At 50.7% G+C, this 27,955-nt stretch overlaps 2 protein-coding genes across 4 annotated transcripts; one reads left to right on the plus strand and one right to left on the minus strand.

Annotated features, from left to right (window-relative positions):
- Window positions 1-48: 48 nt before the first annotated feature.
- On the minus strand, window positions 49-6,878 carry INCA1 (inhibitor of CDK, cyclin A1 interacting protein 1). 3 transcript variants are annotated; one of them, XM_039869667.1, is made up of 7 exons: window positions 6,616-6,878; window positions 4,113-4,200; window positions 2,120-2,233; window positions 1,852-1,891; window positions 1,283-1,455; window positions 678-843; window positions 49-448 (listed from the first exon to the last, which is right to left on the minus strand). In XM_039869667.1, exons 2-7 carry the CDS (start codon window positions 4,193-4,195, stop codon window positions 302-304), a joined length of 723 nt encoding a protein of 240 aa, XP_039725601.1. In that variant the 5' UTR covers window positions 4,196-4,200; window positions 6,616-6,878; the 3' UTR covers window positions 49-301. The 3 variants fall into 3 exon arrangements, with proteins under 3 accessions (XP_039725601.1, XP_039725598.1, XP_039725599.1); XM_039869664.1 differs by lacking the exon at window positions 6,616-6,878 and adding an exon at window positions 5,862-6,073; XM_039869665.1 differs by lacking the exon at window positions 6,616-6,878 and adding an exon at window positions 5,632-6,051.
- On the plus strand, window positions 6,092-27,944 carry KIF1C (kinesin family member 1C). The gene is given in 24 exon segments (XM_039869647.1): window positions 6,092-6,301; window positions 8,340-8,472; window positions 8,899-8,975; window positions 9,329-9,508; window positions 10,180-10,245; window positions 10,626-10,804; window positions 10,892-11,003; window positions 11,460-11,537; window positions 11,696-11,761; window positions 11,850-11,925; window positions 12,412-12,490; window positions 12,692-12,837; window positions 13,617-13,786; window positions 13,966-14,045; window positions 14,176-14,251; window positions 19,080-19,159; window positions 20,003-20,097; window positions 22,994-23,077; window positions 23,491-23,677; window positions 23,825-23,897; window positions 24,552-25,166; window positions 26,723-26,970; window positions 26,972-26,993; window positions 26,995-27,944. Coding segments are annotated over 23 exon segments (3,291 nt in total). The 5' UTR covers window positions 6,092-6,301; window positions 8,340-8,366; the 3' UTR covers window positions 27,391-27,944.
- The last annotated feature ends 11 nt before the right edge of the window (window positions 27,945-27,955 follow it).

Below are 27,955 nucleotides of genomic sequence, written 5' to 3' on the forward strand. Positions count from 1 at the left end.
CCCCATGAGCCTCTTCACTGCTTCCCGGAAAGAAAGACAACTCTGGGGTCAACTTGTTTGCTTTTTAATGACAAAACAGAGAAAAGAACACAGTGCCAGGGAGCGGGACCTGGGTGGCAACGGGCCTGTGGTGTTCCTATGAGAGGGGTGGGTTGAGATGGGGGGCCAAGAGGGCTGTTAGTGCCTAGGGGAGGCTAAGGAAAGGGAAATGCCTTGATGCCAGAAATGGGGGCAATTCCAGCGGCGAGAAGGTTTGGATCCCTGAGGCAGCGCTAGCATATTGGGCATAGATGGTTTTTCCTTACTCCTCAGACTGCATTTCCATCCCCCAGGGACTGTAAAGGGGGTTCCTACTGATTGTGACAGTGCTGCAGTGGGGCAGAGAGCTCAGCTGCCTGGAGAGACAAGGTCCTTCCTGGCCCGCGGGACTCCAAGGAGACCAAAGCAGCTGTAAAGGTGAGAGAAATTGAAAAAAGAATGAAAGAAAAATGTCTCTGTCCAGATTTTCTAGTGCCCAAACCTGGGTACCCCCAAGTCTCTGGCTCTCTCACCTACTTTATTTTTGTTCCCCTCAAATTGAGCTATCCAACCTGGCTCTGGCTACTGCTGTCTCTCTATGCAAGACCAAGCATCCACATCACCTTCCACCACCCCACTGAGTTCCTCTCCAAACATACCTGGGCCCTGCGGAGAGAGAGAAAGTGGTCCTCTGCCTGTGGATAGGTTGCCTTCTCTTCTTCTAGACCAGGATATTCAGTATTGCTGGGGAATCCACAGCCCACTGCATCAGACACCAGGGGCTCAGATGCAGCCCCAGAGCTGCCCCACTGGGCCTTCTTTAGCCTGTGGAGACTTTGGGCTTAGGAAAGAGGTTCCTGGAGGCCAGTCTTCCAGTCACCTTTCTGCCCTAACGTACGTCCTGCTGGGACCCAGGGGTGTTGTCATTTGACTTCCAACTCTCCACTCCCAACTTTTTGCTCCTCTCAGACTAAAGTATTTTTAATTCAAGGACTCAGAGGTGATCTCTAGCTTCCCACTGTCCTCCAGTTCTATGGAGTGCTTTCTTCAGTGATCCAGTTTCCACTCCCAGCTCATGTGGCTCGCCCTCCATCCCTCAGTTCCCTCCTTTCCACATTATGGAATTCTGCTTCAATTTCACCAAGTCCATGATTCATTTCCAAACAACCAACAATTCTCTCAAAACTCTCCACCCCTTCCTTAGTTCAAACCATTCTGCCCCCACACTCTGCTTGGCTCCCAGAACCCAGATGACTCTCCTTACTCATTGATGATTCTCTGTCGCCTCCTTAGATCTTCCAGGTGGTAACTAACAGCTCTTACTCGGGCTGGGATGCACCCAGATCCCTGCTGCATTCCTGCCAAATGTGGCCTCCTCCTCTTTCTTCTGCAAAGCATTTCAGGGGGTGGGAGCCCCTGAGGTGGGTACACGCCAGGCTGGGAACAACCAGTACCTCTCAGTGATGGGAGAGTCTCATGGGAAGGACTCAGCTACGATGGAGATGGGCTCGATTTATAATATTTAAGGGGTCATGCCCTAGGAGAGAAAAGCCCTCCCTCTAGTGCCAGAGAATGGGGAAAAGGAACTAGAGGGCAGAACTGGCTCTCAGGGGAGCTTGAACTGAAATAGGGAGTCAGGGGTTTTAGTAAGCCCAGATTGCAAAAATAGCTGTGATCTAGAAAATATGATGATTGATTCATGGAAAAGAGGGCCTGGTCAGTGCACTGGTTAGGGGACATTAGAGGGGAGGGGTAATAAGGAGAGCTGGGTATAGGATAGCAGTGGGTGCAATTTTAACTGAGAAGTATTGAAGGGCAGAAAGCTTGTCATACCAGCAAGGGTGGGATGTACTGTTCCTCCATCCAGGTGGGACTGTGAAACACAAAAACCGACTAAGTGTAGAGAGGACACCTCCATCCATATTGTTTCTCTAATGACCTCTCCCAACCACCTATCTATCTGGCATTAGGAGCTACAATGTCCATCAGCCAGTGGGGCAGTTATCCTCAGACTAGGGCATAAGGCTTTATGGTTGTTTAAAATTGTATTGCCTTGCCTTCATATCTCCAAATAGTCCCTGTTTTCCCCATTTCTACCTACCTGGGCCTTTGATTAAGGTTCTCCCAGAAGAGGTCTCCATAACGCTGGGGTGTCAGTCCGAGGCTCTTGGAAGGCAAGCTTGGGGATGGAGATCGGCTTACCACGCTGGAACACCTGAGGTGAGGACAAGGTAGGCTTGGGTTTGGCTCTTTCCTTACAGCATCTACAGGGATTCAGAGGCCCTTTCAGTGGGACCATACAGCTGCCCAGGCTCCTTTAGGCCATGTCCTCCCTTATCCATTTTAGCTAAGGTGATAAGGCCTCTGATTTGAAATGAGATTGGAGCTGGAGTGAGGGTGGAGATTGGCAATTGTTTGAGCCTCAGATCTTAATGAATCTCAAGCTTCTATGCCCTACAACCAGGGAACATCATATTTAGCAAGCAGGGCTGTTAAAGAGGAAGGCCCCAGATACTCAGGTGATGTGACAGACAGGTTCCTTTTGGTCAATGCAAGGATCCAGGACAGTAGAACCTCTGTTTATGCCTGCTTTGTCTCCCCATCTCAGAAAGACTAATATTCTTATAGGTAGTGAGGATGTACAGAGCTGTTTGAGAACAGTGCTCATCACTTCCAAAGCCTGCAGATTGAATGATGACTGCTTCCTAATCTCTAGAAGGATAGTGTCCTAGGGCTTAGACATGGGCCTTTTATCTTCTCCATCTCCATCTCTCCTTAGGTGATCTTACTTAGGCCCATGACTTTAAATACCACCAATGTGATGATGACTCCTAAATCTATATTCCCAGTCTTGGCTCCTCCTCTGGACTCCAGACTTGCAGGTTCCAACTGCCCTCTCAGCATCTCCCTAGCCTGTCCCATCTTGCAGAAAGGCACCCCAAAGCCCAGTTGCTAGAGCCAAAAACCTGGTATACATCATATTCTCTCACTTCTCATATCTAATCTATCAGCAAGTCCTGTCCTACATTTAAAATATATCCAAATTTGACCACTCCTCACCATTTCCACTCCCACCACCATATTCCAGCTCACCTCCCATTGCCTAGACTATTGTAATGGCCTCCTTCTCCTCTCCCTGCTTCCATTCTAATCCCCTACAAACTATTCTGCACAGAGCAGTGTGAATAATTTTTTAAAAATGATCATGTGAAATCATATATGGTTTGAGATTTACTTTAAAATAATCTGAGGAGTAGGAAGCTGGGTGTACAGATAAAAAGATCCGTATAATGATAATTATTGAAGCTGACTGAAAAGGGTACACCAGGTTCATGATTACTACTTTCTCTACTTCTGTAATTGTTTGAAATTTTCCATAATAAAAAAATTGAAGAAAAAAAAACGCAGTGTGCTCATGTTATTCCCCTACTTAAAATCTTCCGGTGATTTCTACTGTCCTTAGAATAAAGTCCAAACTCTTTTAAATAGCCTATAAAGTCCTCTGCCTAACTGTATGACTTTACTCTCCACATTTCCCTTGATCCCTAAGTTTCAGTTACACTGGCCTGCTTCCTGGTTCTAGAAGATAACAAGCCTGTTTCTTTATTGGGACTTTTTAAAACCTACCATTCCTTCTTTTCTCCCTTGGTTTTTATCAGACTGGCCCCTCCTCATTTTTCAGATCTCAATTCAAATTTTTTTTTTAAAATTAAGTTGATTTGCCTACTCTTCAAATAGTCTTTCACAATCACCTTATCTAAACTTGTGTCTCTAAGACATTCTATTTTTCATGGTAATTATCACTAGATGATATTATATTTATATGTTTGCACGTTCTATCTCCCCCCTCTAGAATTAAGCTCTATGACCAGGACTCCTATCTTTCTAATTGCTGAATCTGGTGCCTAATATAGTGCCTAGAGCAGTGCAGTGCTCAAAAACTATTTGTTGAATAAATTAATGAATCATCAATCCCCGAGCCCAGGCACTAAGCTTCTTGTTCCTTATTTCCTACTCTTCTTCGGAAAGAACCCAGGCATGCAATCTTCCCTCCATCCTGTCCCCATTCTCCCCACTGGGTGGGGATGACTCACTTGGCAAAGGGGATGAAGTTGTCTCCATCTTCCTGTACCTGCATGACTGGACTGGGCTGGGTGGTTGGACTGATTCTCCTCATTGGTGCTGGGAGGATAATAGAAAATGAATCATTCACTCATGTATGGAATGAACATGTAATAGATGTAGGGATGAGACCAGTAGCAGACCTAGAAATTGGAAAGGGGATATATGGGTCCTGCAAAAGGAAAGAGCTTAAAAAGTATTTCTAGTGCTGGACATTTCTATTAGTTGAATATACAGATTGAAGAAGGAGAGCCTAGGAAATATAGATGTGATAAAAGATACAGCAAATAAATTTTCTGAAGCCATATGTATAGAGTAAGTGAAATTTACAGATGACAGTTAAGTGACTTAATTGGCAATACAAGATGATGAAATGAAAAAGGATGACAGATGGAAACTAGATAGGGCACAGATATTTGGTGTAGTGGTATAGAAGTGGTGGTTGGGAACAGTAAGAGAATTGGGGGTGGTAAAAAAAAATCAGGTATGAGGAGTTAATGAAAGTGTGGACAGAGTAGTCAATTGGTGACAGAAAAGGAGGGGGCATTTGGGAATGTCTATAGATAAAGAAGGTGAGCAGAGATCAATTGTACAGAGCTAGAACTAGAGGAAGCCAAATATGACCTGAAAGCCAGTATAGATGGGCAGAAAAAGCAGCTAAGAATGCTAGTTAGAAGAGTGCCTGTAGGAAGTATAAATGATAGAAAAGGCCAATTGGAAACTTTATCCAAGGGCAACTAAGAATGGGCTGAGAAAGCAGTTAGTTGAGGTAAAAAATAAAGGAGAGGCGTATTTAGGGCTGAGGTGGCTGATGTGATAGAGTTGGGTTGAAAAGATAAGAGAGGCCTAAATGGGATGTCCTGAGCTGGAGGGGGTAAATAACTCATGGGGCAGTTGGGAGCTGAGAGGCATCCAGATCTCAGGCAGTTGGGTTTAAGTGGGTGACCTAGATCTAAGAGATAAGATGGGGCTTAAGGAAGCTAGCTGGAGTACTCAACAGTTGACCTAGCAGGTAGCCAAGGCCTTGGAGGGCAACCTGTGTCTGACAAGGCAGATGAGGACCTGAGGAGTCAGGCTGAGCTGGGAGGAGTGGGAAGGGGATAGGGGTAGGGGCAGGTTAGTCTTGCCAGGAGGGAAGGGCCAGACCTTAGGGTGTGGCTTCATTTAAGGGGGGTAGGTGGACTGGGGGCATCGCCAGGCTTTCAGAATCAGCCAAGCCTAGGGATAAAATTGGAGGCCTGAGGAATGGATGTGGCTCCCAGGTGGTGGGCCCATGCCTAAAGGGACAGTCTGGGTTGGGAGGGGGCCAGGCTGGGTGGGGAGGGGTGGCCTGGGCCTGAGAGGGCACCCAGGCCTGAGGAGACGGCCCGGGCCTGAAAAGGCGGCCTGGGCTGAGGCGGCGGCTAAGCTTGCCAGGACTGCCGAACTTAAGGGCCAAGCAGGGACATTGTGCCCAGCTGTGCCGCCGCGAACCGCACTTGGCCACAGCACCTGAGGCAGCTGAGCGGCGAATTCTCGAACGACCGGGCGGGCGGGGAGGAGGAGCGAAGTGACTGGATCGAGGGAGGAGCCGGCCTGCACCGCGCGCCCGGGGGCGGGGCCATTGGGGAGCCACCTCCTGGGCGGGGCACAACGAGCGGCTCCGCCTCCCTGGGCGCGCCTCCGACGGCGGCGACGTGCGCGCGTCCGGGGCCTGGGTCCCCTATGGGGCCCGCCCTCACCTTTCCCGGATCTTAAGGCGCCAGTAACCCTCCTGAATCCTGGCATCCTCCTCGCCCTTCTGCGTCCGCAACTTGGTTTTCCCATCCCTGCCCAGTGGGCCCCACAGCCCCGAGGGCATTGCCGTTTTAACAGTAGTCCGGGCCGCTCCCGAGCCCTTCTAGGCACGGCGCGCGCCCGCTCGTCCGCGTGCGCGCGCCCGCCAGTCCCCCGCCCCTCGCTCCCGCCCCAGCTCGCGCTGCCCGGGCGGGCGCCGGCCGCTGGCGCCGCTACTGCTGCCGCCCCCGGGGCGCGAGTCTGCCGCCCGCCGCCCGGGGACCCGGCGAGGGGCGGGGGCAGCCCCGAACGGGCCCCCGATCTCCCCTGCTCCCGTCTCACGCTTCCCGGAAAGTTTGTCCCTTTGCACTCTTCAGAGCCACTCCGGGAGCCCTGCTGCGACGAGGTGAGAGCTGGGGAAGAGGGGGGTGAGGGAGGGGACGCCCGCGGAGGAATGTGCCCGGCTGGGGGGCGGGGAGCCGGGGTCCAGGTTTGCAGGACCTGGCGGGGGCCGGCTGGCCGCGAGAGCCAGGATCATGTGCTGTTTGTCCCGCTGAGGCGCAGAGAGGTGCCAGGCCCCGGGCGGCCGTCGATTGGCTGGACGGGAGGACAGGGTCCGCATGGCTTCCCAGAAAGGCCGGGTCGCGGGCCTGTGTGAGAACTGCTGGGCGGGCAAGGTGCAGGTGGCCAGAGGCCTCCTTTTGGGTGGGTCGGCCTTACCCCAAGTGTGATTCCTGCCTGTACGCCAGTGCTCCTTTACGCTGTACCGGTAGACCTCTATACGTATTACCTTGCTATACCCCAGCTCTGCCACCCCATTCCCCACCCATTAGCCGCTATGGCATCACCATTGCGTGTCCCCACCAGTGTCCCTTCTCTCTCTTGGTCAGGGTCTGGGGGTCACGGTTGTTCTTCCTGAGAAAGCCTCTGATTTCAGCTACTCCCTTCCTGTCCAGGGACAGACCAGCCCTCTCACTCCCCCGCCCTGGCCAGGAAAGCTGGTGAGGTGAGACCCAGCAAGACAGGGAGTTGAGGTCCTTTGGGACCACAGAAGGGGGCCCAGCATCCCTGATCTCTCTTCACAACTCTCCACCCTGCTGTCTGTGGGTGTGGGCTGCTCAGCCTCTTCTCCTAGGGTGTGGGCACCTGATCACCCACATTCCTTGGCTCCAGCCTGGCACCTTCCCTAGGGCAGTGGACGCCATAGCACCAGCCCCAGGCTAGGACTGGAACCCGCCTGCTTCCTTTCCCTTCTCTCCCTTTTCTGGCAGACAGACCCCAGTGCTACCTTCCCCTCCCCATAAAGACAGGTATTCTGGCTCCCTCAACAGAGGAGGCCTGGGGTTGATGTATGCAGGATGACCCCACCCTCCCCTGCCCATTGTCCTGGATCCTGAGGAGGAAGTGCTGGGGGCTGGGCAAGGGGTTTGGGGCTACAGGCCTGCCCTGTGGATCCCAGTCCTGGCCTGTACCTCCAGCCCTTGGACTTTGCCCATTGGCAATACTTGCTTCTGTGGAGGTTGTGGGCCCTAGGTGGGAGCTAGTTGCTACTTCTCCCTGGCTGACCCTGAGGGGGAATTTTAGGGTGGGTTTTATGTTTGGAATTTTCTCTCCTCTTGTTTTTCTTCTGGGCTCCCAGTTTGTGCTCTTGCCCAGGAGCTCTCCTCCCTATCTGTTTGTGTTTGCTAGCCTCTGAATCTCTCCCTCCTTACTCCCATTATTTCCTTCATAGCATGACCTCTCTTGTGTCTCCTTTTCTTGGTGTCTGTGATATTCTGCCCCTCCTCTCCCCTCTTTCACCACCCTCAGTGTGTCTGCCCATGAGTCTCTTTCTCTGAATTGCCCTCTGTCCAGCCTCTCTTTCCCTTCTCTATCTGACGTTAAGTACACTTGTGAGCGATGAGGAATAAAAATATCACTGTCTCTGCCCTTGGATTCACATTGCATATGGCCACTCCAAAGGGACAGCTATCCTTACTTTTCTTAACATTGCCCCCTACCCTTGTCCTCTAACCTCAGAACCCCAGACACACCTCTGGAACCATAGGTGCTTCCTAACCACTCTTCCCCCACAACCAGGGTTTCCCCTACAGCCCCAGCTGGTGTGGCCAGGCCCCAAGTGTAGGATGGGGCTCCCCCTACGAGGGCCGGTGGCAGCCAGAACTGATACAGCCCCCCTGGTCTGGGGCCAGGACGACAGGTAACTCTGGGGTAATAGGTCAGGTCCCCCTGCGATATGGCTAGAGAGAGAGAGAGACAGGAACACCTTTGGGAGTCACTGAGGAGAGTGACATTGGGAAGGAAGGCCAGGGAACTAGGAACTGGGCTCTTGAGGGGCTGGGTAGCTGAGGAAATGGGGTGGAAAGACTGTTTCCTGGGAGAAGCTGGGAGGCAATGTCTGGATCTCCCCAGCAGCTCTAACCTCTTGTGTCTCTGTCCTCCAGCTGAGGAGGGTGGGAGTATCTGGAGCCATGGCTGGTGCCTCAGTGAAAGTGGCAGTGAGGGTTCGGCCCTTCAACACCCGTGAGACCAGCCAGGATGCCAAATGTGTGGTCAGCATGCAGGGCAGCACAACCTGTGAGTGAGTCCCAAGGGCCTGGCTGGGCACAGGCTAGGCCGGCCAGGTCCACCACACAGGCCAGTCTTGCTGGGCTGAATCAAGAGGAGGGCTGTGCCGGGCACAGAGCAGGTGCTAGATGTAAGGGCGGGGGTTGGGGTAGGCTGGCCTTTCTGTGCTCCCAGTCCCTGGGAGGGGGAATGTTGGCCTGGAGCCTTCCATTGCCCAATCCAAGGAGGCAGCCCAGTGGGGGGCGGATCCTAGGAAGCCAAAATTAGCTTTGGTGGCAGGAGGGGGTGGGGAGTATTAAAAGGGAGAGATGAACTAGAACAGAGGAGGGGAGTGGGATGCCTGGATTTGGGGCTTGTGGGTAGTGGGCAGAGGTTAGTGGGAGAGGGAGTACCTGAATTTGGCCTGCCTTCCTTTGCCCTCTCCTTCTCCCTCAGCCATCATCAATCCCAAACAGAGCAAGGATGCCCCTAAAAGCTTCACTTTCGACTACTCCTACTGGTCACATACTTCGGTGAGGTTTGTTGGTCTGGGAAAGAGATAAGCAATGAGGGGTAGGGGATTTAGGTCCTGGGACAGGGCACTGCTGGGAAATAGGACCTCTAGAGGATTTGTTGGAACTGGGGTGGGCAGGACCTTTAGGTTGTTATTGGGACCAGGATGGGGGAGAGACGACCTGTGGGCTAGTAAGGATCAGCAGGAGACTGGATAAGACCCTCAGGGATGATTAGGACTGTGAGGGGGTGGGAGGACACACAGGATCTATGGGTAATCACTGACAATGGGGGAAAGACTCCTGAGACCTAGACACTAAGGACAAAGCCATCTAGGGCTCCTGCTGTTTTTCTCTACCCCCTTTTCACCCAGGCCGAGGACCCCCAGTTTGCATCTCAGGAACAGGTATATCGGGACATTGGAGAAGAGATGCTCCTCCATGCTTTTGAAGGCTACAACGTGTGCATTTTTGCCTATGGACAGACCGGGGCTGGGAAATCCTACACTATGATGGGGCGACAGGAGCCAGGGCAGCAAGGCATTGTGCCCCAGGTACACACTGGGACCTGGCAGGGCAACCAGGGCAGAGGCATCATTAGCTGCTCATAGGCCAGGGAGTCTATGGATTGTGGAGCAGAGAGCTGGCTCTCTGAGGCCCTTGGTGACAAGGAATGTGATGTGGGATAGGGGTTGGCTGCAACCTAGACATCCAGATCCCTTTGGGGAGAGAGTCTTTGCCCCCATCAGAAGCAACAAGGCTCAATGAGAAGAGCCAAAGCTTTGGTATCAGAGATCCCTGGCTTTAAACCTTGGTTCTATGGCTTTGAACATTGCTTCTACCACTTACTACTTACTTCGTCTCATAATCACTTGTGAGTGTACTTCCCCAGGCTTGTGTACTATAGCTAAGGTGGTGATTATAGAAGCCAGTTGTGAATAACTGAGAGTTGGCTATAATTCTTCCTAGCTGTGCAGCGTAGTGGCAATGCACACAGGCTCTGGAGTTGAGATGCTTGGGTTTGCTTCCTGGCTCACTGAATACAAGAATGTGACCCTGGGCAAGTGTGAACCTCTCTGAGGTTGCTGTCTCTTCTGTAAAATGGGAATGACCCCTTCCTCAGGGCTGAGGTTAGGGTTCAACAGGACCATTTGGGACAGGGCCTACCCTGGTGCTGGGTGCCACAGATACACTATGAACAGCAGCTTCTCCGTGTCCCCTTTAGCTCTGCGAGGACCTCTTCTCTCGTGTTAGTAAGAATCAGAGCTCTCAGCTTTCCTATTCTGTGGAGGTAAGTCCATCTCTAGGTGGAGTATGGGGAAGAGGTACAGTGTTTTTGGGTAGGGACGGGGAGAGCAGAATGATTAAGATCAAGGACAGTTTGCAGAATCAGACAGCTTGGGATCCACTCTACCAGTTATTAACTGTAGCTTTGGGCAAATGATTTCATCTCTCAGCTACTGAGTATGTTTATTAGTGAAATAGTAATGATGGGATCCCTGTCCTAGGGTTGTTGGAAGGGTCAGTGAGCTCTCATATGTAAAGTGCTTAACACCATGCCTGGCGTCTAGTACATTAGCTGCAATCACCTGTATCATACTTAGTGGAGTGTAGATTAAGTTTCATCATCAGTATTTTCTATCTTGTTACTTCTTTGCTTCTTCCACTCAGGTAAGCTATATGGAGATCTATTGTGAGCGGGTACGAGACCTCTTGAACCCCAAGAGTCGGGGTTCTTTGCGGGTCCGGGAGCACCCCATCCTGGGCCCCTACGTGCAGGACCTGTCTAAATTGGCTGTGACCTCCTACGCAGACATTGCTGACCTTATGGACTGTGGAAATAAGGCGCGGTGAGGCTGGCCGACAGAGTGGAGGGAAAGGGAGCCAGGATTAGGAAGATGAGAGGCATGACCCAGTGACCACTCCCTTTCCCCCAGGACTGTGGCTGCCACCAACATGAATGAGACCAGTAGCCGTTCCCATGCCGTCTTCACTATTGTCTTCACACAGCGCTGCCATGACCAGCTCACTGGGCTGGACTCAGAGAAGGTAGGACACCCCCCCACACCTGTTAACAGAGACGATGATGTCATGAAAGGGCCTTGCATCCTCCTCCCTGCCCACACTTGGTTCAAGTGCCTTTGTGAGGCTTCCATATCCCTCTCTCCTTCCCCTGTCAGATCAGTGATACCATCTTCTGTTTGTTTGTGTGTCCTTCTTACTAGATTTCTCAGGGCAAGGCTTGAATCTCATTGTGTCCTTTGTCTTGGTACACAGTGGGCATGTAAATATCTATAAACGAATAAATGAAGCAATGGATGACTACCCAGCCAGCCCCTCTTTGTTGTCTTCACAAATTCCATTTCCTCCTGTCCTCTTCTCTTTTTTCTTCCTGGCTTTCTCCATCCCTTGACAACTGCCCAATTCCCTTGCTGGTTGTTCCACTGATTTGTCTGCCCAAACCCACTGACCCCAGTCACGTCCTGCCTCTTTCTTCTGACCCAGGTTAGTAAGATCAGTTTGGTGGACCTTGCTGGGAGTGAGCGGGCTGACTCTTCAGGGGCCCGGGGCATGCGCTTGAAGGTGAGGAGGCTTAGAAGAGATGGAAAGGGGCAGTGTTGGGGGCTATGTGCAGTGGTCTCTAACCCTAACCTGAGACTCTGGCTGTGGTGAAAGGAAGGGGAAGTGGATTGGAGAGGGAGAGTAGAGCCTCATTGCCCACATTCCTCATCCTTTTCCAGGAAGGTGCCAACATCAATAAGTCCTTGACTACTCTAGGGAAGGTGATCTCTGCCCTTGCGGATATGGTAAGACCTTGTGGTGGGAAGATAAGAGGCTCTGGGAAAGGAGACATGGGGTGGCCCACTCTGACCCCTTACCGCTTCCATCCCCTAGCAATCAAAGAAGCGGAAGTCGGATTTTATCCCTTACAGGGACTCTGTGCTCACCTGGCTGCTCAAGGAGAATTTGGGTGAGGGGCTCCCCTCTTTTTCTCTCTCTTTGCCAACCCTGCCACTATCCTACTAACCCACCTTGATAAGTCAGACAAATCCCCTTACCATCCCTAGAATCTCAGTTGTATCATTGACTTTCCCCTGACCTGAGGAACATGATTCGAAGATGTCCTGATGCTGAGATCAAGGCTACATCCTGCCTGCCAAGCCAGGAGCCTCACCGAACTGGCTACCCATAACCCCTCTCTGACTCCACACCCACTACTGACTTTGTCTTCCTCCCACTGATCTCTCAATATCCCACAGATGTCTGATGTCTCCCTGACCTCACCCATGCTCCCTCTGACTACTGGATTTCATGGTTAGCTCCACAACTCTTAGCTTCCCTCCTGTATTGGAAAATGACCTTTCAGACCCCTACCTGGACCCCCCACCGTCCGACCCAATCTGACTTTTCTTAAGACCCAGCCTAACTCAAGCTTTCTTCTCATCTCCATACATAGGTGGGAACTCACGCACAGCGATGATTGCAGCTTTGAGCCCTGCGGACATCAATTACGAGGAGACTCTTAGCACCCTCAGGTGGGTCTCTGGCAGGGTGGGGCAGCACATGAAAAGTGCCAGGGGACTTCAGAGGCTGGTAGCTCAGAACCTGCCCGTGAGACAAGGTTGATCCTTAGCTGTACCCCAATATTTTAAAACCTGGGATAGAGAGAGAGAAATAGGCAGCAGACCAGGATCACCCGTGTTTGGGCCTCACCAATCCCGATCCTCCTCACCCAGGTATGCCGACCGTACTAAGCAGATCCGCTGCAATGCCATCATCAACGAAGATCCTAATGCTCGTCTGATCCGAGAGCTACAGGAGGAAGTGGCTCGGCTACGGGAATTGCTGGTGGCTCAGGGGCTCTCAGCCTCTGCTCTCGGAGGTAGGGCTCCAGAGGAGGGACAGCCTGTCTCAGTCCTCCTCATCTGCCTTTGTCCAGTCCTGGTGCCAGAGAGGAACCACTGACCATGAAGCCCTTCATATTCTCATTGACATGGATACCAATACGGAGAAGGGGTTTATTATACCTCGACAGAAATTCTCATAAAATGTTAGGGGTTTAGTTGACTGTAAGCTTAAAAACAGTTAATAGTGGAATGGGTTCTAAAACATAATGCTCAGCCTCACTAATACAAAACGGAGTCTGTTTTAGAGGATGTGGAATCTATTGACTGTGTCAGGTGTGTACTCCCTGTTCAGTATTGGGATCCATCCCTTTGAGGACAGTTAGGATGCTGAGGAGCACAGTGGAGGGAATAGGGTGTCAATTCTTGGGAAGAGAAGGATATGGTAGATGTGATGTTTATGTTCCCACATTTGACGAGTAGGCTTGTGAAAGGAAAAACAGTATAGTTGCTCCAATCCCAGAGGGCAGAACTAGAAGCAATGGGCACATGTAACATTTCTGAGAATGCGAGTCTCTCTAACAACGGAAAGAACTGACTGCCTTATTCAGTAATGAGCTCTCCATCTCTGGAAGGGAAACAATCAGAGACTGAGTGCCTATGTGTTAAAGCTGTAGTAGGAGGGCTTCCTGCTTGGTGGAGGTTGACCAGATGTCTTCTAAAGTCCTTATAGACTGGTTTCTCTTAAGCCTTCTCTGTGTCTCCAATCAGCTCCATCTTTCCTTAGCCTCTTTCTTTGACCTCTTTGACCTCCCAGGCCTGAAGGTGGATGAGGGGAGTCCCGGAGGTCCTCTGCCAGCTATATCGTCTCCCCCTGCCCCAGTTTCACCCTCATCTCCCCCCGCACACAATGGGGAACTGGAACCATCATTCTCCCCCAACGCCGAGCCCCAGATTGGGCCTGAGGAGGCCATGGAGAGGCTGCAGGTGGGAAGCTAGAGCTGGCCAGGGTTGGGAGCCTAAGGGCCTGGGGGCCTGGGGTCTGATGGGAGTGTAGTTTTCCAAAGCCAGGATTGAAGAGGAAAAGGAATCTCAGGAGCAGCGTGGCCCCCATGGTTGGTGCTTGTCTCAGACTGTCCTGATCCTTGTCTATTTCGTGCCTTCAGGAAACAGAGAAGATTATAGCTGAGCTGAATGAGACCTGGGAGGAGAAGCTACGCAAGACAGAAGCCCTGAGGATGGAGAGGTGTGAGGGGCAGGAGTGACAGCTGGAGCCCTGAAAGGCATGGGAGTGGGGAGGGAAGGTCAGTCTCTGCAGGGCAAGAGTTCATGGGTAGCAATGATAAGACTAACATTTGTTTCTCCTTGGCCTGCAGAGAAGCGTTGTTGGCTGAGATGGGAGTGGCTGTCCGAGAGGATGGGGGAACTGTGGGTGTCTTCTCTCCAAAGAAGGTAAGTGAGAGGTTGGGTGAACAGGCCCAAGGAGGCCTAGGAGTCTGGATGCTTAGAAAGGAGGGTTGGGGACAGGAGGGTGATAAGTTCTAATTCTTATCTGTGAGGTCTCTGAATTGTCCCCCCATCACCTCTGTCCCCACTCCTGCCACCTCTTCTCTATGTTGTCTGGCCATCCCTGCCTTCTTTCTCCCTGCATCTGACAGCTGGAGAGGCAAGTGCTCAGGAAGTGCCTGTGTCCAGGGACTGTAGGGACCACAGAAGGATGACAGGGCCCCTGCTGTTATGGGGAGTTCAGGAGCTACTAGGCGTTTACAAATATAATCTCACATGCGTGTGTATGTAAGTTCACATATAGAATTTATGTCTGGATTGGTAAGAAACTGGTTACAGTGGTTACCCCAGTAGAGAGGGAGTTGACCCAGGAGATTGGAGGTTAGTTGGAGTAAATATTTACTCACCGTATACTCTTTTATGTCATTTGAATTATATAGTCTGTACCTGTGGTATATAATTCACAGGTACCTAATTAAAATGTTAGCTAAAAAATACATTTTTGAAAAGATAACTTGGGAAAGCAAAACTAAAGGAAATAGAGGAGTAAGCACCGAATGTTGATTGTAAATGCAGTGAGAGGTTTAAAGATAGTAGCGTTAGTAGTCTGGAGATAGATGGAAACTGGTTTCCTGGAGAAGGCAATTTGGAAAGTAGAGCCTGAAAGGTGATGTGACCTCCATGGTAATTGCTTGTGGGGGCCACACCATTGGGATTTGGAGGTAGAGAGGAGCAGGGAGAACATTAGGCTAAGCAAACATGAGGAAGTGTCAGTGAGTGGGGCACACCAGCACCTGTCATGTGCCTGTTCTGTAGTGGATGCTCAGTAAATCTTTACTGAGAGGAAAGAAGGAGAGAAGGAAGCATGGCAAGAGTGATCAGTCTCAGCTGGAGGCAAGAATGGTATTCAGAGTCTTTAACAACCAGCACAGCATAGGGACAGACCAATCAGAATGGACACTGGCTATAGACAGCCAGCACAGCCATACCGGCAGTGCATAGTGATTAAGGGATGACGTGGAGGTTAGTTGAGTGAATCAGGAACTTCCAGTCCCACCAGAGAGCTAGCCATGCCTTTCTGGTCCACCTTAGGAAGCAAAGTAGAATCAGGCCCTAAGTCAGATACACTGTGATTAGAGAAGACAGGGTCATGGGGGCTGCTTGGAAGAGGTGGTGAATTTTTGGAAAGAGGCCTCTCCTGGTTTCATAAAGTCAATACCATCTGGGAAACTGAGCGAGCAGGGATCATAGAACAGGGATCTGAAAAGAGGAGAGAGGTTTGTTTTGCTTGCCCCAAGTCACAGTGAGTGAGGGAGGGAGCTATGGGTAGGTGATGGAGGGTGGTAGGTTGAGCTGAAGGACCTGGTTTGTGGCTGAGTACCATTGGGTCCTTCTGAGGTTTGCATCTCAGGGAGAGGCTACAGATGGCTCTCATTATGGCTTGCAGTCACCTTGGGGTGCCTGGTACCTGAAGAGCTTCCACCACAGTTTCAGGGTTAGAGGCAGAAAGTGGTGGAGAAACTGATGAGGTGGGTGTTTCTTCTTTGGAGGTCTCCCACTGCAAAGGGATGCTACCTCCTGAAGCCCAGACAAACAGGAGGGCGAGTTGTTTTGATTTTTTTGTAATTATTCTTGTAAAGGTGACAAACACCAGAGAGAACCTTCACGTAGTGCTGGGAGCTGTGTATGGTGGAAAGAAACTGTCCTTCCTTCCCACCGTCAGCTTCCCCTCCCAGAGGCAAGCCCTGTTCTCAGCTCTTGATGTGTTTTTTTGGAGGTAGCCTGTGTACACACAGGCATGGGTTATATACAGTTAACCACGTGTGCACACATGTACACACACATACACCTGTCTCTCTTTGTAATAGTAGTGGTTGCCTACTTCATACTTTTCATGTAACAATGTATTGGAATTCTGTTCCTTCTTTTTCAAGGTATCAGAATATTCTGCTGCTGTAGATATTCAGTAATTTACTTAGTTTCCTACTGATGGTCATTTAGGTTGTTTCCCATTCTTTGATACTATAAATAATGTTACAACATATAGTCTTATAAATGGGTCTGTTATACTTAGAACAAATTCCTAGAAGTGGAGATTTGAGGTCAAATGGTGGCTATGTAAAATTTTGATCTATTTTGTCAAAGTGCCCTCCAAAGATTATAACCATGCTACTTTATACTCCCAAGAGCAACATACAAGAGAGCCCGAGTTCCCTCACCCTATTCAACTTTCTGACCTTTGCCAATCTGATTGGTTAAAAAGATGTCTTTGGGTAGTTTCCTTTTGCATTTTCTCAAGATGGTAAGGATGAACATATTTTCATGTTTAAAATGCATGTGTATTTCAGAAGGGAGAGGGGAAATGGGGCCTCACAAATGGGGAAATGAGTTTGGTGGGGGCAGCTCCATCCTGGGAATGGTGGGGTCAGGAATTGGATCCTAGGGGGAAAGCTACAGTTTGTCTTGGAGAGAGCCAAGAACTTTAGGGAAAGCCCCTTCTTTCTGGGACCCATACCACCGGGCCTAAGGACTTCTTAAATAGGTGATTTTCAAACCTGGCTTGGAGCTTCCTTCATAGGGGCTGAGGGGCGGGTTGGGCAGGACCAGACTCTGAGTCTCCCATCCCCGGCCTCAGCCTAAGCAGCTCTCTGCTTATCTGCTTGACGTATTAAGCTTCTAGGTAAGGTTTCATTTGAACAAAGCATTCCAGGCTGAACAAAGTTTGAAAAGCACTGCCCTGAATCATGTCCCCCCTCCCAAGGGATGGATCACTTTCTGCTCCCAGAGCCCATCAGTATTTGCCATTCTTGACACCGTAGTGTTGGGAGGCATGTGAACTTTCCTCAAGAGAAGAGGAAGTGTGGCAGCAGCGATCGTTGGGTGCCTGGGTGGAGGGCAGACCCATGGATACACGTTGTATCTGTCATGGACACAGCCTTGGGATCACTGTTCAGGGAACCCCCAAAGAAATATGGGGCCCAACTATAGGCTGTTTTCCCTACACCCTGTGCTTTCCTGCCTCTGTGCTGTTGTCCAATCTCCTTTTCACCTGGAATGATCTTCCTTCTGCATGTCCACATCATCTTCATCTTCAAAGACCAACTCCCATACTGCCTTTTCCATGAGGTCCTTCTGAGCTTTCACAGTGCCTCACTTCATTCATCTTTGTATGTGAGCTCAACCCAGGATATGGTGGCACTCAACTCCTGGGAACAAATGAGTGAATCAACGAATGAGCTAAATGAGAGTCTGAAAAGATCAGAAACTACTATGAGGCATCGGCTTCCCACTTGTAATGATGTTTCTGTTCCAAGTCCCATCTCCCCAAGTTGACTCTGATTTCCTTACTGACTGGACAGCAGCATCTGGATTTGAGTCATTTCTGTCCTGCCCAGTACCTCATAGAATGGGGGCAGGGGATCTTGTGTTCAGTTGGAAGGCTTAGAAAAGCTTCGTGGAGGAAGTGGCATTTGAGACAGACCATGAGGGAAGTGAAGGATTTTGACAGGTGGGGATAGGAGTGGGACTGGGAAAGGAGGCTCCAGGCGAGGGAAAATGGGTAGCAGCTCACAGGGGTGGTCAGGGATGCAGGAGGTCATCTTCTGGAGTGAGTGCTCAGAAGCCCACTGGGTGGGAGCATAGAAGGGCAGAGAGGGGCTTTGGAAAGGAGCTTGGATAGGCAGGCTGGGGCCCTGACGTGGAGGAGGACCAAGGATACCAACGTAAAAAGCAAGCTTAAGTCAGCCAGGTGTGGGGTGCCAGCTGGAGAGTTCTGAGTGGAGAAACATGACACTGCCATGGTGTAGTGTAAGCAGGAAGATGGGAGACCCCTGGAGATGGCAGGAAATTAGGGAGGCCGGCAGCAAGGTGGGCCAAGGCAGCAGATGGTAGGGTGGAAGACTTCCCTGGGCTTGGCAGCAGTGGCGTGGGGTTGTAGAAGGAACAAGGCTTGTATGCTGCCTAGAGTTACATGCCTGGGGAGGGTGGGAGTGTCACAAGAGAAGTAGTAGTCAGGAAAAGGTACTTTTGGGGAAGGGAATAAGCTAGGTTATCAGTGAGGAACAGCATAACAATTAGCCAGCTATGTGAATAGATTCAGTCAGGAAGACCTCGACAGTGACAGTACCAGGTGACTGCTGCTGTGACCCTGGCCTGTGGTAAAGCAGGCCTGTGGACTGGCAGTGGCCAGGGAAGAATGGGGAGTCTGCTATGAGAAACAAATATTTGTTTATGTGCTTTTGAATTGAACTGACACTTTCTAATTTTTAATTGTAATTGTGAAAGTAATTCAAGAAATTGAAGTTGGAATAAAAGGTGGGAAGTACCAGCCCCTACCCTAACCCCGTCCCCTCTTGTATTCTCCAGAAGTGGCAAGATACATTTTGAAGGAAGAAATGATGAGACCTGGGGACAGAGGGAATACAGGAAAGGCAGAGGCGAGGGCAGGTAGATTCTAAGGTTTCCAGTCAGGGAGACGGGTGGATCGAGGTGCGTCTGAAGAAATGGGGCCCTGGGAAGGGTTGCTGACCTGGGAGGGGGTAGTGAGTAGGGCAAGTTTATAGGCCCCTTGTGTCTAAAGAGAGGGTGGGTCAGGTTGTCCTGAAAGTGATTGGGATAAGTGGGAATAAGGAAGATGGGAAAGTATGGGAGTGGGAGCAGCTGGCAGTGCTGGAACCTGGAGGATGTCTGCTGAAGCTCCTCTCTCTTCCTCTTTGTGGCACCCTCTGGGTGGCTCTCATGATCTCTCCTGTGACCTCCTCCTTTCCCACAACAGACACCCCACCTGGTGAACCTGAATGAAGACCCCCTGATGTCAGAATGTCTGCTCTACCACATCAAAGATGGCATCACCAGGTAGCATTTACTAAGGGTCCTGTGGGGCAGCTTCTCCTTTTGGGGTGTGGTTGCAGAGGGATGGCCACACCGGTGGCTCCTTTTCCCAGTGACCTCACTAGAGACTTAACAGCCCTGCTCAATCTCTGGGCTTCCTGAGTTGTTGCTGAGCCTGGTTGTTCAGCGGCTGTCTTGCCTCACCCACCACTTTGGTTTGGGTCAAATGCCTCCTGGGACCAAACTGACCCAGTGCTTGTGGTGATAGCTCCTGATTTACTGGGGCAGATGAGTGGGTTGGAAACTTAGACCACAACATTCTTAGCCCTTAGCACCACTGCCTTGGCTTCCCTTGTGGAACCTTCCCAGGGCTGGGGGAAACATATCCTGGGCCCTATGCTGATGAATGCCTACATGGCAGGTGGCTTTACTGGCTAATGCTAATGTATCCCTGGGTCTTGATGCCTCTGAGGTCACCTCCTGTATTTAAAGGGGTGAGGATGCCTTCTTCCTGTCCCACCACAGGCATTTACAGCTATCCTTGGTAGGGAGTGGACCATCCATCCTACGGGTGGATGGACTCACAGAGGGTGCCCATTCTACTCCAGGTTCCCTTTTCTCCTCTGCTATTAACACAGTGACTGAGGACAGGGGCTTTGGAGTTGAATAGATCTAGGCTCAAATCCCAGCTTCACCACTGTATTTGTGTGACCTTGGGCAAGTTACTTTACCTTTCTGAGCCTCAGCTTTCCTCATCTGTGAAATGGAAATTACGCTTGGCTCACTGAGCTGGATGAACTTGTGTTCAGAAGGATCTTCACAAATGTCTGGCACATGCTCAGAATATGTTGGCCATTGCTTCCCCAGGGTCGGCCAGGTAGATGTGGACATCAAGCTGACTGGGCAGTTCATTCGGGAGCAACACTGTCTGTTCCGGAGCATCCCTCAGCCAGATGGAGAAGGTAATGGCTGAGGGAGTGAGAGTGGAGTGGCAAGACAAAGAAAGCGACAGGTCCCATGTTCTTCCCCACACACTGAATTGGGCACTGGGTTTGCATGCATGTAAAAGGAGATGTGTCCGCACCCTCACAGGAGCTTCGAGCTCATGGTAAGCGGTGCGGGATTATCAAGGGCCCAGCTATCTGCACCCACCCTGAGAGTGCAGAATGCTGCAAGGGGCAGGGAGTGGCGACAGTCCCCAAGGCAGAAACACAACACTTGGTATGCCAGAGGGTGAGATTTTGGTGATGAGGAGATCCCACCCTCTTCCTTGATTTCTTACCCTAAGATAGTACCCTGCTCATTTTTTATGAAAAGTTCTATTTGTTTCAATGGGCTATCTGTATTTATCTCTGGAAAACATGCTTATCTATCCAGCTAAGACTGCAATGGTTTCTGGGAATTAATTGCCCCAAGCATCCCTCTGGTTCCAAAACTTTCAGAGACTTTTAGCTCCTGTATGGCCAGAGCAGCAGAAATTTTTAGAAACTGCAAGCCCTAAGGATGAAGGTAGTAGCCTGACAACAAAACAATACTCGTGTGGTTCAGGGTGTATTTTGAGGTCAACATTTTGTTATGCTTCATTCATTTAAAAAAAAATGGAATGGTATGGGTCCAATTAGGCCTAAGCAAAGTTGAGCTCTGGGAAATGAGCTGGGTTGGGTGGCAGGAGATGTTAAATATGAGCTCTCCATCAATTTGAGTCCATGTATTATGCCTTACAAATCTGGAAAAAGTTCCATTGCTGTTCTGGGGTACACAGTGATGCTTTTGAGGGCACAGGGGGATGGGGTGTGCAAGATTGGCACATTCTTAAAAATAAGAAATGATGTTGTTGTGTGGCTTGTTGCTTAGGTTTAAGGCATGCACTTTGGGCTTTAGTTGGTTCAGGGTCAGCAGATAAACACAATCATTCTGGTCTGGTACAGGTCCCCAGTGGCAGCAAATGCTTCTGCCATTGTAGGCTGACTGTTGAATCGGTTCAGCCCAGTGCATTATTGTCTAGTTCCTGTTCTGTGGTTACCTCAAGCCATGGGCTGGGGTGATACTGAAATCATCCAAGAGCTACAGAGTGAGCCCACCCACAGGAGGTGAGACTGTGTTTGGGAATATGACAGGCAGGCATGAAATCATTTTATCACAATAAAAGCAGCTTATGATTCTGTACCCCAAAAACTGAGGGCCCTAAAGGTTCAGTCCATTTGGGTCTCTTCTTACAGGAGATTTAAGACTTGACCAAAGAGGCAGAAATGAGGTGGGTGTGAACCTAGAAGAATAATTATTAGTGACCATCTACTTTGTGCTTTTGCTTTTTCTCATGCAGTTCAGATGAGGGAACTGAGGTTCTCAGGGGTTAGGGAATTTGCCTAAGACCAACAGCTAAAAGATGGCAGAACTGTGTTTGAATATAGCATGGCAGGCTCTGGGGCTGTGTTCTGAGCTCTGCCCTGGGCTGCCTCTGTACTGATTGCTGTGGGTTCATGGACATGGAGAAGGCTGCCCTGGCCAGCTGGAGCAAATCCATCTCCTCGCCTGGCCCCATTTCCCTCCAGAACACCTGTATTTTCCTGACGTCAGATTAACTCCTGATTTACTCGTTTCTTGTCTATCTTACCAGTTAGAAGTGAGCTCTGTAAGAACAGGAATTTTGGTTTTTATTTTTATTGTATTTGCATGACCTAAAATATAGCACTTGGCAGATAGTAGAGGTACAGTATATTTGTGGAGTAGATGAATGCATTTTGGGGCATGGTGAGGAATAAGGGTGGACATAGACTGGTACCATTACAGCCATGCAGTTGTCTCCTCTGCCACCTTCCATTGCTGTTCTGGGGTACACAATGATGCCTCAGCTCTTCTGTCTTCTTTCTCTTTTCCATCATCCCTGCCCCTTGAAATTCGAAGCTTCCTTCAAGTATCTGCTCAGAAATGAGTACTTTCCAATAATCATTTGCAGTCCTCTGTCCCTAAGCTGAGTTCTCTGCTTTCTTTGTATTCCCATAGTATCAGTAGTCCCATCTCTGCTTTATCTTACCATTCACTCTGGTTTCTTTATTACTTCTAATATAAGTAAGAACTCACTTTTGCATATCACTTTATTTGAGCTTTCAGCCACTCTGTAAAGAAAGCCTTCGTTATTCCATTTTATGGCTCACAGAAGTTGGGTGACTTGCCCAGTGTCCCTCAGCTAAGGAGTCACACGACCTGGATCTTTGGAAGTAGAGCCCCCTCTGTGACAATGGGGCACTGCTCTTCGAGGGCAGGAAGCTGCCTCATGCGTCTTTTGTTTCCCAGCAAGCAGCAGTTTGGTGATTTGTACAGAGAAGCACTTCGATAGGTGTTTGGGTTGTGTTGACTTTATCTTGTCCTGTGAAGACACTGATCTGTTGGCTGTGGCATAAGAAGATTAGTCAAGTGGCATTTTGCAAGATGCATCAGATAGAAGTGGGCTAGGAGTGTGCTGGAGGAATCCAGGCCAGGGATAACGTTAGTTGGAAAGGAAGGAATGGACATCTGGAAGACAAAAATGATAGGGCTTGCTGATCAGTTGGCTATGAAATATGAAGCCCCCTGAGAATTACTGATTTTCTAAGCTGCTGTCGGGAAGATGGTGGTGGGTGAGTACAGAGCCCCTGCAGAGGCTCCTGGGAATTTTAGCTGGGGCTCTAATCCTCCTTCTGCTCTTCCTTTCCCTTGCTGCCTGCCACCAGAGGGGCCATGGCACCCCCGACAGGTACTGCGGGGGGGTGGGACTGAGGGTGCATGTATTTTTTGATGGGGAAATGCAAGATGGGAATCTGACCATAATCCCCCTTCCTCCAGAGTCTAATTGCTTGCTTTTCTCTCTCCCTCCTTCAGTGGTGGTCACCCTGGAACCGTGTGAAGGAGCCGAGACCTATGTCAATGGGAAACTTGTGATTGAGCCACTGGTGCTGAAGTCAGGTAGAGGAAGTATTATAGAATGAGAGTTCTGGATATGGCCGTGTGTAGGAAGTCCCAGAGTAGAGCTTCCTGAGTGAATCTTAGAGCAGCACCCAGAAATCAATAGATAACAGCATGGGGATATGAAGAACTGGGAAGTGAAGATAGAGCAGTCAGGTTTTGGTTTCTCTTGCTGAACTAGGGAAACAAGAAGAGGATGCCAGCTCCCCAGTTTGCTTTGGCTGTCAGGGACAGAGTGGTTCCTGGGGTCAGCTTGGGGAACCTTGGCTTTGACTGCCCTCACATTTGGAATGATAAGAGAGATGGTGTCAGGGCCCCTGGGACTTGTGGGCAGGACCCTATATACCTTGGGCATGGGGATGAGTTTGCTGCTGTGCGGGACCGAGTCTACTTTTCCCTCTTCCCATCTCTAGGGAATAGGATCGTGATGGGCAAGAACCACGTTTTCCGCTTCAATCATCCGGAGCAGGCACGGCTGGAACGGGAGCGAGGGGTCCCCCCACCCCCAGGACCACCCTCCGAGCCCGTTGACTGGAACTTTGCCCAGAAGGAGCTGCTGGAGCAGCAAGGCATTGACATCAAGCTGGAGATGGAGAAGAGGTATCAGGAGAGGGTGCATGTGCCCTGGGGCCCTTTAGATTGTCCCTCCTGGGCCCCCAGCCTCCAGTATCCTCCTGTTGCCAGAGACTCCATAGAAGTTGCTCCAGAACCCCACACAACTCTTCCTCCATCCCTACTCAATCCCAGGCTGCAGGATCTGGAGAATCAGTACCGGAAAGAAAAAGAAGAGGCTGATCTTCTCCTAGAACAGCAGCGACTGGTGAGGGGTTGGCTAGAGGGTACAGTGGGGCACGCAGAGGCAGGAGATGGGCTAGCAGGCACAGGAACACTGCAGCCTGACTCTGCTTTTGTTTTATGCTGTTTGAACCAGAGCGGGAGTGTGCATGGGGATGGAGTGTGGGGGTGGCGTTTAGGAGGAGACAGTGATGAGAGAAATGTGATGGGGGGTGGGGGGCGAACACTGTGTGTGCAGAGTACTAGAGTTCCTTCCAGTGGACGAGGGCTTCCTGGAGTTCAGTTGATCCTGTGGTACCTTTATGATTTTTACCATAGCCAATACCACCTGTACTATTAGTTATTTAAGATTGTTTTTCACCTTGGCTTACTTTTAAATCACAAACCTCATCCTGAGGAGTAATACACATGCATGAAATCTAGAATTGGTATAGCTATAGCTTATACTTATAGGTCACTTTCTCTGTGCCAGCCACTCTTTCCCACACTTTGTGTACATTAACCCTCAAAATGTACCTATGAGGGAGATGCCATTGTCATTTCCATTACATAGAAAAGCAGAAGTTAAGCAGCCCATCCAAGGGATCAAGGTTCTGACGGGCATTTCCAGTGTTGTTTGGACATAAGGGCTTTGGGATGTCCTTAGCCCTCTTCCTGTTTGCTCTCTTTCTGGCCCCAGTATGCGGACTCTGACAGTGGGGACGACTCTGATAAACGCTCCTGTGAAGAGAGCTGGAGGCTCATCTCCTCCTTGCGAGAGCAGCTGCCACCCACCACGGTCCAGAGCATTGTCAAGCGCTGTGGCCTGCCCAGCAGTGGCAAGCGCAGGGCCCCACGCAGGGTGTATCAGATACCCCAGCGTCGGCGGCTACAGGGCAAAGACCCGCGCTGGACCACCATGGCTGACCTGAAGATGCAGGCAGTAAAAGAGATCTGCTATGAGGTGGCCCTGGCCGACTTTCGCCACGGACGGGCTGAGATTGAGGCCCTGGCTGCCCTCAAGATGCGGGAACTGTGTCGCACCTATGGCAAGCCAGAGGGGCCTGGAGATGCCTGGAGGGCTGTGGCCCGGGATGTCTGGGACACAGTGGGCGAGGAGGAAGGCAGCGGAGGTGGTGGTGGCGGTGGTGAGGAGGGAGCCCGTGGGGCAGAGGTGGAGGACCTCCGGGCTCACATCGACAAGCTGACGGGGATTCTGCAGGAGGTGAAGCTGCAGAACAGCAGCAAGGACCGCGAGCTGCAGGCCCTGAGGGACCGCATGCTCCGCATGGAGAGGGTCATCCCCCTGACCCAGGTAGGGAGGGCCCTGGCCCGGCTTTCTCCGTGCTCTTCTCTCCTCCTCAGTTCTTCCCTTCCGAAATCTGAACCTTTCACCACGGAGTCCAACCTCCTTCCCCCTCTTGCTTTCAAAAATTTTATTGGCATGTATCAGCTTTTCTCAGTATAGTTTGTGAATCACTTACTTCAGTCACCAGGGCACTAACTGAAAATGCAGATTCTTGGGTTCCACCCCACACCTGCTGAATTAGCATCTTTGGGAATGAATCTGCATTTATGATAAATAACCAGATGTTCCTGAGGTACAATAAAGTTAGAGAACCACTGATACAAAGTGCACAATTCTTAAGTTATCGCTTGATGAGTGTTCACATATGTGTATGTTAAGCCACCCCTCTCTGTGAGTGACCATTTATTCTGTGGTAGCCGCTGTCCTGAGCACTTTTCGTGTGTCATCTTGTTTAATCATCACAGTAGCCCTGTGAGAGAGGCAATGTTAACCTCCAATCCTTGTTTTGCATGCCTTGACTTAACAAATACTTGCATGCCTACCAGGCATTGTGCTAGCCATTAGGGCTACCCAACAGAATTTTTGCTCTGTTCCAGCGTGCCTTCTCATGGAGGTCGACAGGCAGTCCATCACAACAGCTCATGGTTATTGAAGGCTTTTCCAAATGCAGCTCCCGCTCCTCTCCCCTCTCTCTCTCTGCGCCTGCCCCTCTGGCTTCCTTGCCATTCCTTGAACTTGCTGAGCACACTCCTGCCTTAAGGCCTTTGCACCTCCTGTCCCCTGTTCCTAGAATGCCTTTTCCTCTGATAGTCTCACCTCTTTCAGGTATTTCCTACAAGGATAACTTCTCAGTGAGTCCCTTCCTGGCCATTCATTGTAGCCACCCCACCCTGGCCTCCAGTTCCTCTTCCTTGTTCTTTTCTTCTTTATCTGAATATATATAATTTCTGTAAAGCATGTTATGTAATTTACATATTTATATATAATGTAAATAATGCTAAGTATTTAAATATATACACTTAAGTTTAATTTTCTGTTGAAGTATGATATATGTACCATACTATGTATTTTTTTTTTTTACTCATTTATCAACTGTCTCACCCCACTAAAATGATGGCAGGTATTTTTCTTCCCTTTTTGTTGATGGCTGTATCCCCAGGGCACATCATTTATTCAGCAATATTTACTGAGTGCCTACTATGTACCAAGCACTATAAACATTTTACACAGTCTAACTCATTTAATTTTTAGAACAATCCTATGCAGTAGCTACTCTTATTAACATCATCTTACACATGAGAAGTCTGAGGCAGAGAGGTTATAAGCCAAAGATCCAGACCACACAGCTGTGAAGTGGCAGACCAGTATTGAGCTCAGACCACCTGACTCCCAGGCCTGTGCTCTAAACCACTGTTCTTCTAGCTCCCTTATCTTGGAGCCACTCCAGGGACCCCTTGACATCCTGCTGCTCTAGGGCCTTCTAGCTTCTCCCAGATCTGCCGTGCTCAGGACTCAGCTTTCCTCACGTCCCTTCTCTTTTTCTCACTCCCTCTCCCACCCAGGATCATGAAGATGAAAGTGAAGAAGCTGGTGAGGCCTGGGTCATGCCCCCAGGGTCAGAGGCAGTAGAGGAGGAAGCCCCCAGTGACCGTGTGCCCTCAGCCCGGCCTTCCTCACCACCCCTGTCAAGCTGGGAGCGAGTGTCTCGGTTGATGGAGGAGGACCCTGCTTTCCGTCGTGGCCGCCTTCGTTGGCTCAAGCAGGAGCAGTTGCGGCTGCAGGGACTGCAGGGCTCTGGGGGCCGGGGTGGGGTCACGCCCCCCAGCCCGCTTCCGCGCCCCCTCACCACTGCAACCTGCGCCTCCTTCAAGAGCAACCCCAGCACCGGGAGTCCTGGCCATGGGGGGTGGGAAACCCAGCTCCACTCCCACCCCCCGAGGAGGTTACTCCCCCACTGGTCACCCCTGCCCGCAGACCCCCAAGTCCCCGAAGGTCCCACCGTCCCCGCAGGAACTCCCTGGATGGAGGGGGCCGATCCCGGGGAGGGAGTTCAGTGCAGCCTGAACCCCAGCACTTCCAGCCTAAAAAGCACAACTATTATCCCCAGCAGCCTCAACCATACCCAGCCCAGCGGCCCCCAGGGCCCCGCTATCCCCCGTACACTACTCCCCCGCGAATGAGGCGGCAGCGCTCAGCCCCTGATCTCAAGGAGAGTGGAGCAACCGTGTGAGTCCCACATCCTGGGTAGAGAGGGCCTGGCAGGGCCCCTTACTGGGAGGAGAGAAGATGCCTGACATGCTGCTTCCCCAGAAGCCCTGGGGCAGGGGGGCCCTAGAGATGACATAGAAGGTCCGAGTACGTGCTAGGTGACATGGGGGTGATGGGCCGGAGGCTGAAAGAAGGAAGAGGGCACGGAGTTGCCGGGAGCAAACCAAAGTGAAGGAAGAGCAATGGGAAGCTGCCTCGGGGCCGTCCCTTGCAGAGGGATGGTCCCACAAACGCTGCTATGGGTGGGGTGGGGGCTGGGGTGCTGTGTAGCCAGAGTTTGACTTTCTTTTCAAATGGGGGCCAAGGGGAGAGAACCTGGAGGGAGGTGAGTTCTCCCCAGCCCCTGTCTGTCTGTCTGTCTGTGGTGGTTTCTGTTTCCATGGAGGTGTGGCAAGATCATAAGTCATTCTCCTCCTTTTCCAGGCCTCCTGCTATATTTGGAGGACCTGTCTGGTTTCTGGTTTGGCTGGGGTCCCATGAGGACGTGGGACCCTTCAATAAAGGATAGCAAACAGAGTTTGTAGTTG

The sequence above is a fragment of the Pteropus medius genome, unplaced genomic scaffold (assembly GCF_902729225.1).
Source record: "Pteropus medius unplaced genomic scaffold, Ma_sr-lr_union100, whole genome shotgun sequence".
NCBI classification, from domain to species: Eukaryota; Metazoa; Chordata; class Mammalia; order Chiroptera; family Pteropodidae; genus Pteropus; species Pteropus medius.

Excerpts from the sequence above, each read along its gene's own strand:
- INCA1 (XM_039869664.1), bottom strand. The coding sequence starts at position 5,946 with ATGGGAAAACCAAGTTGCGGACGCAGAAGGGCGAGGAGGATGCCAGGA. Across the intron at positions 2,234-4,112 it reads AACTTCATCCCCTTTGCCAA|GTGTTCCAGCGTGGTAAGCC; the intron begins GTGAGTCATCCC and ends TCCTCACCTCAG. Across the intron at positions 1,892-2,119 it reads AACCTTAATCAAAGGCCCAG|TCCCACCTGGATGGAGGAAC; the intron begins GTAGGTAGAAAT and ends TGTGTTTCACAG.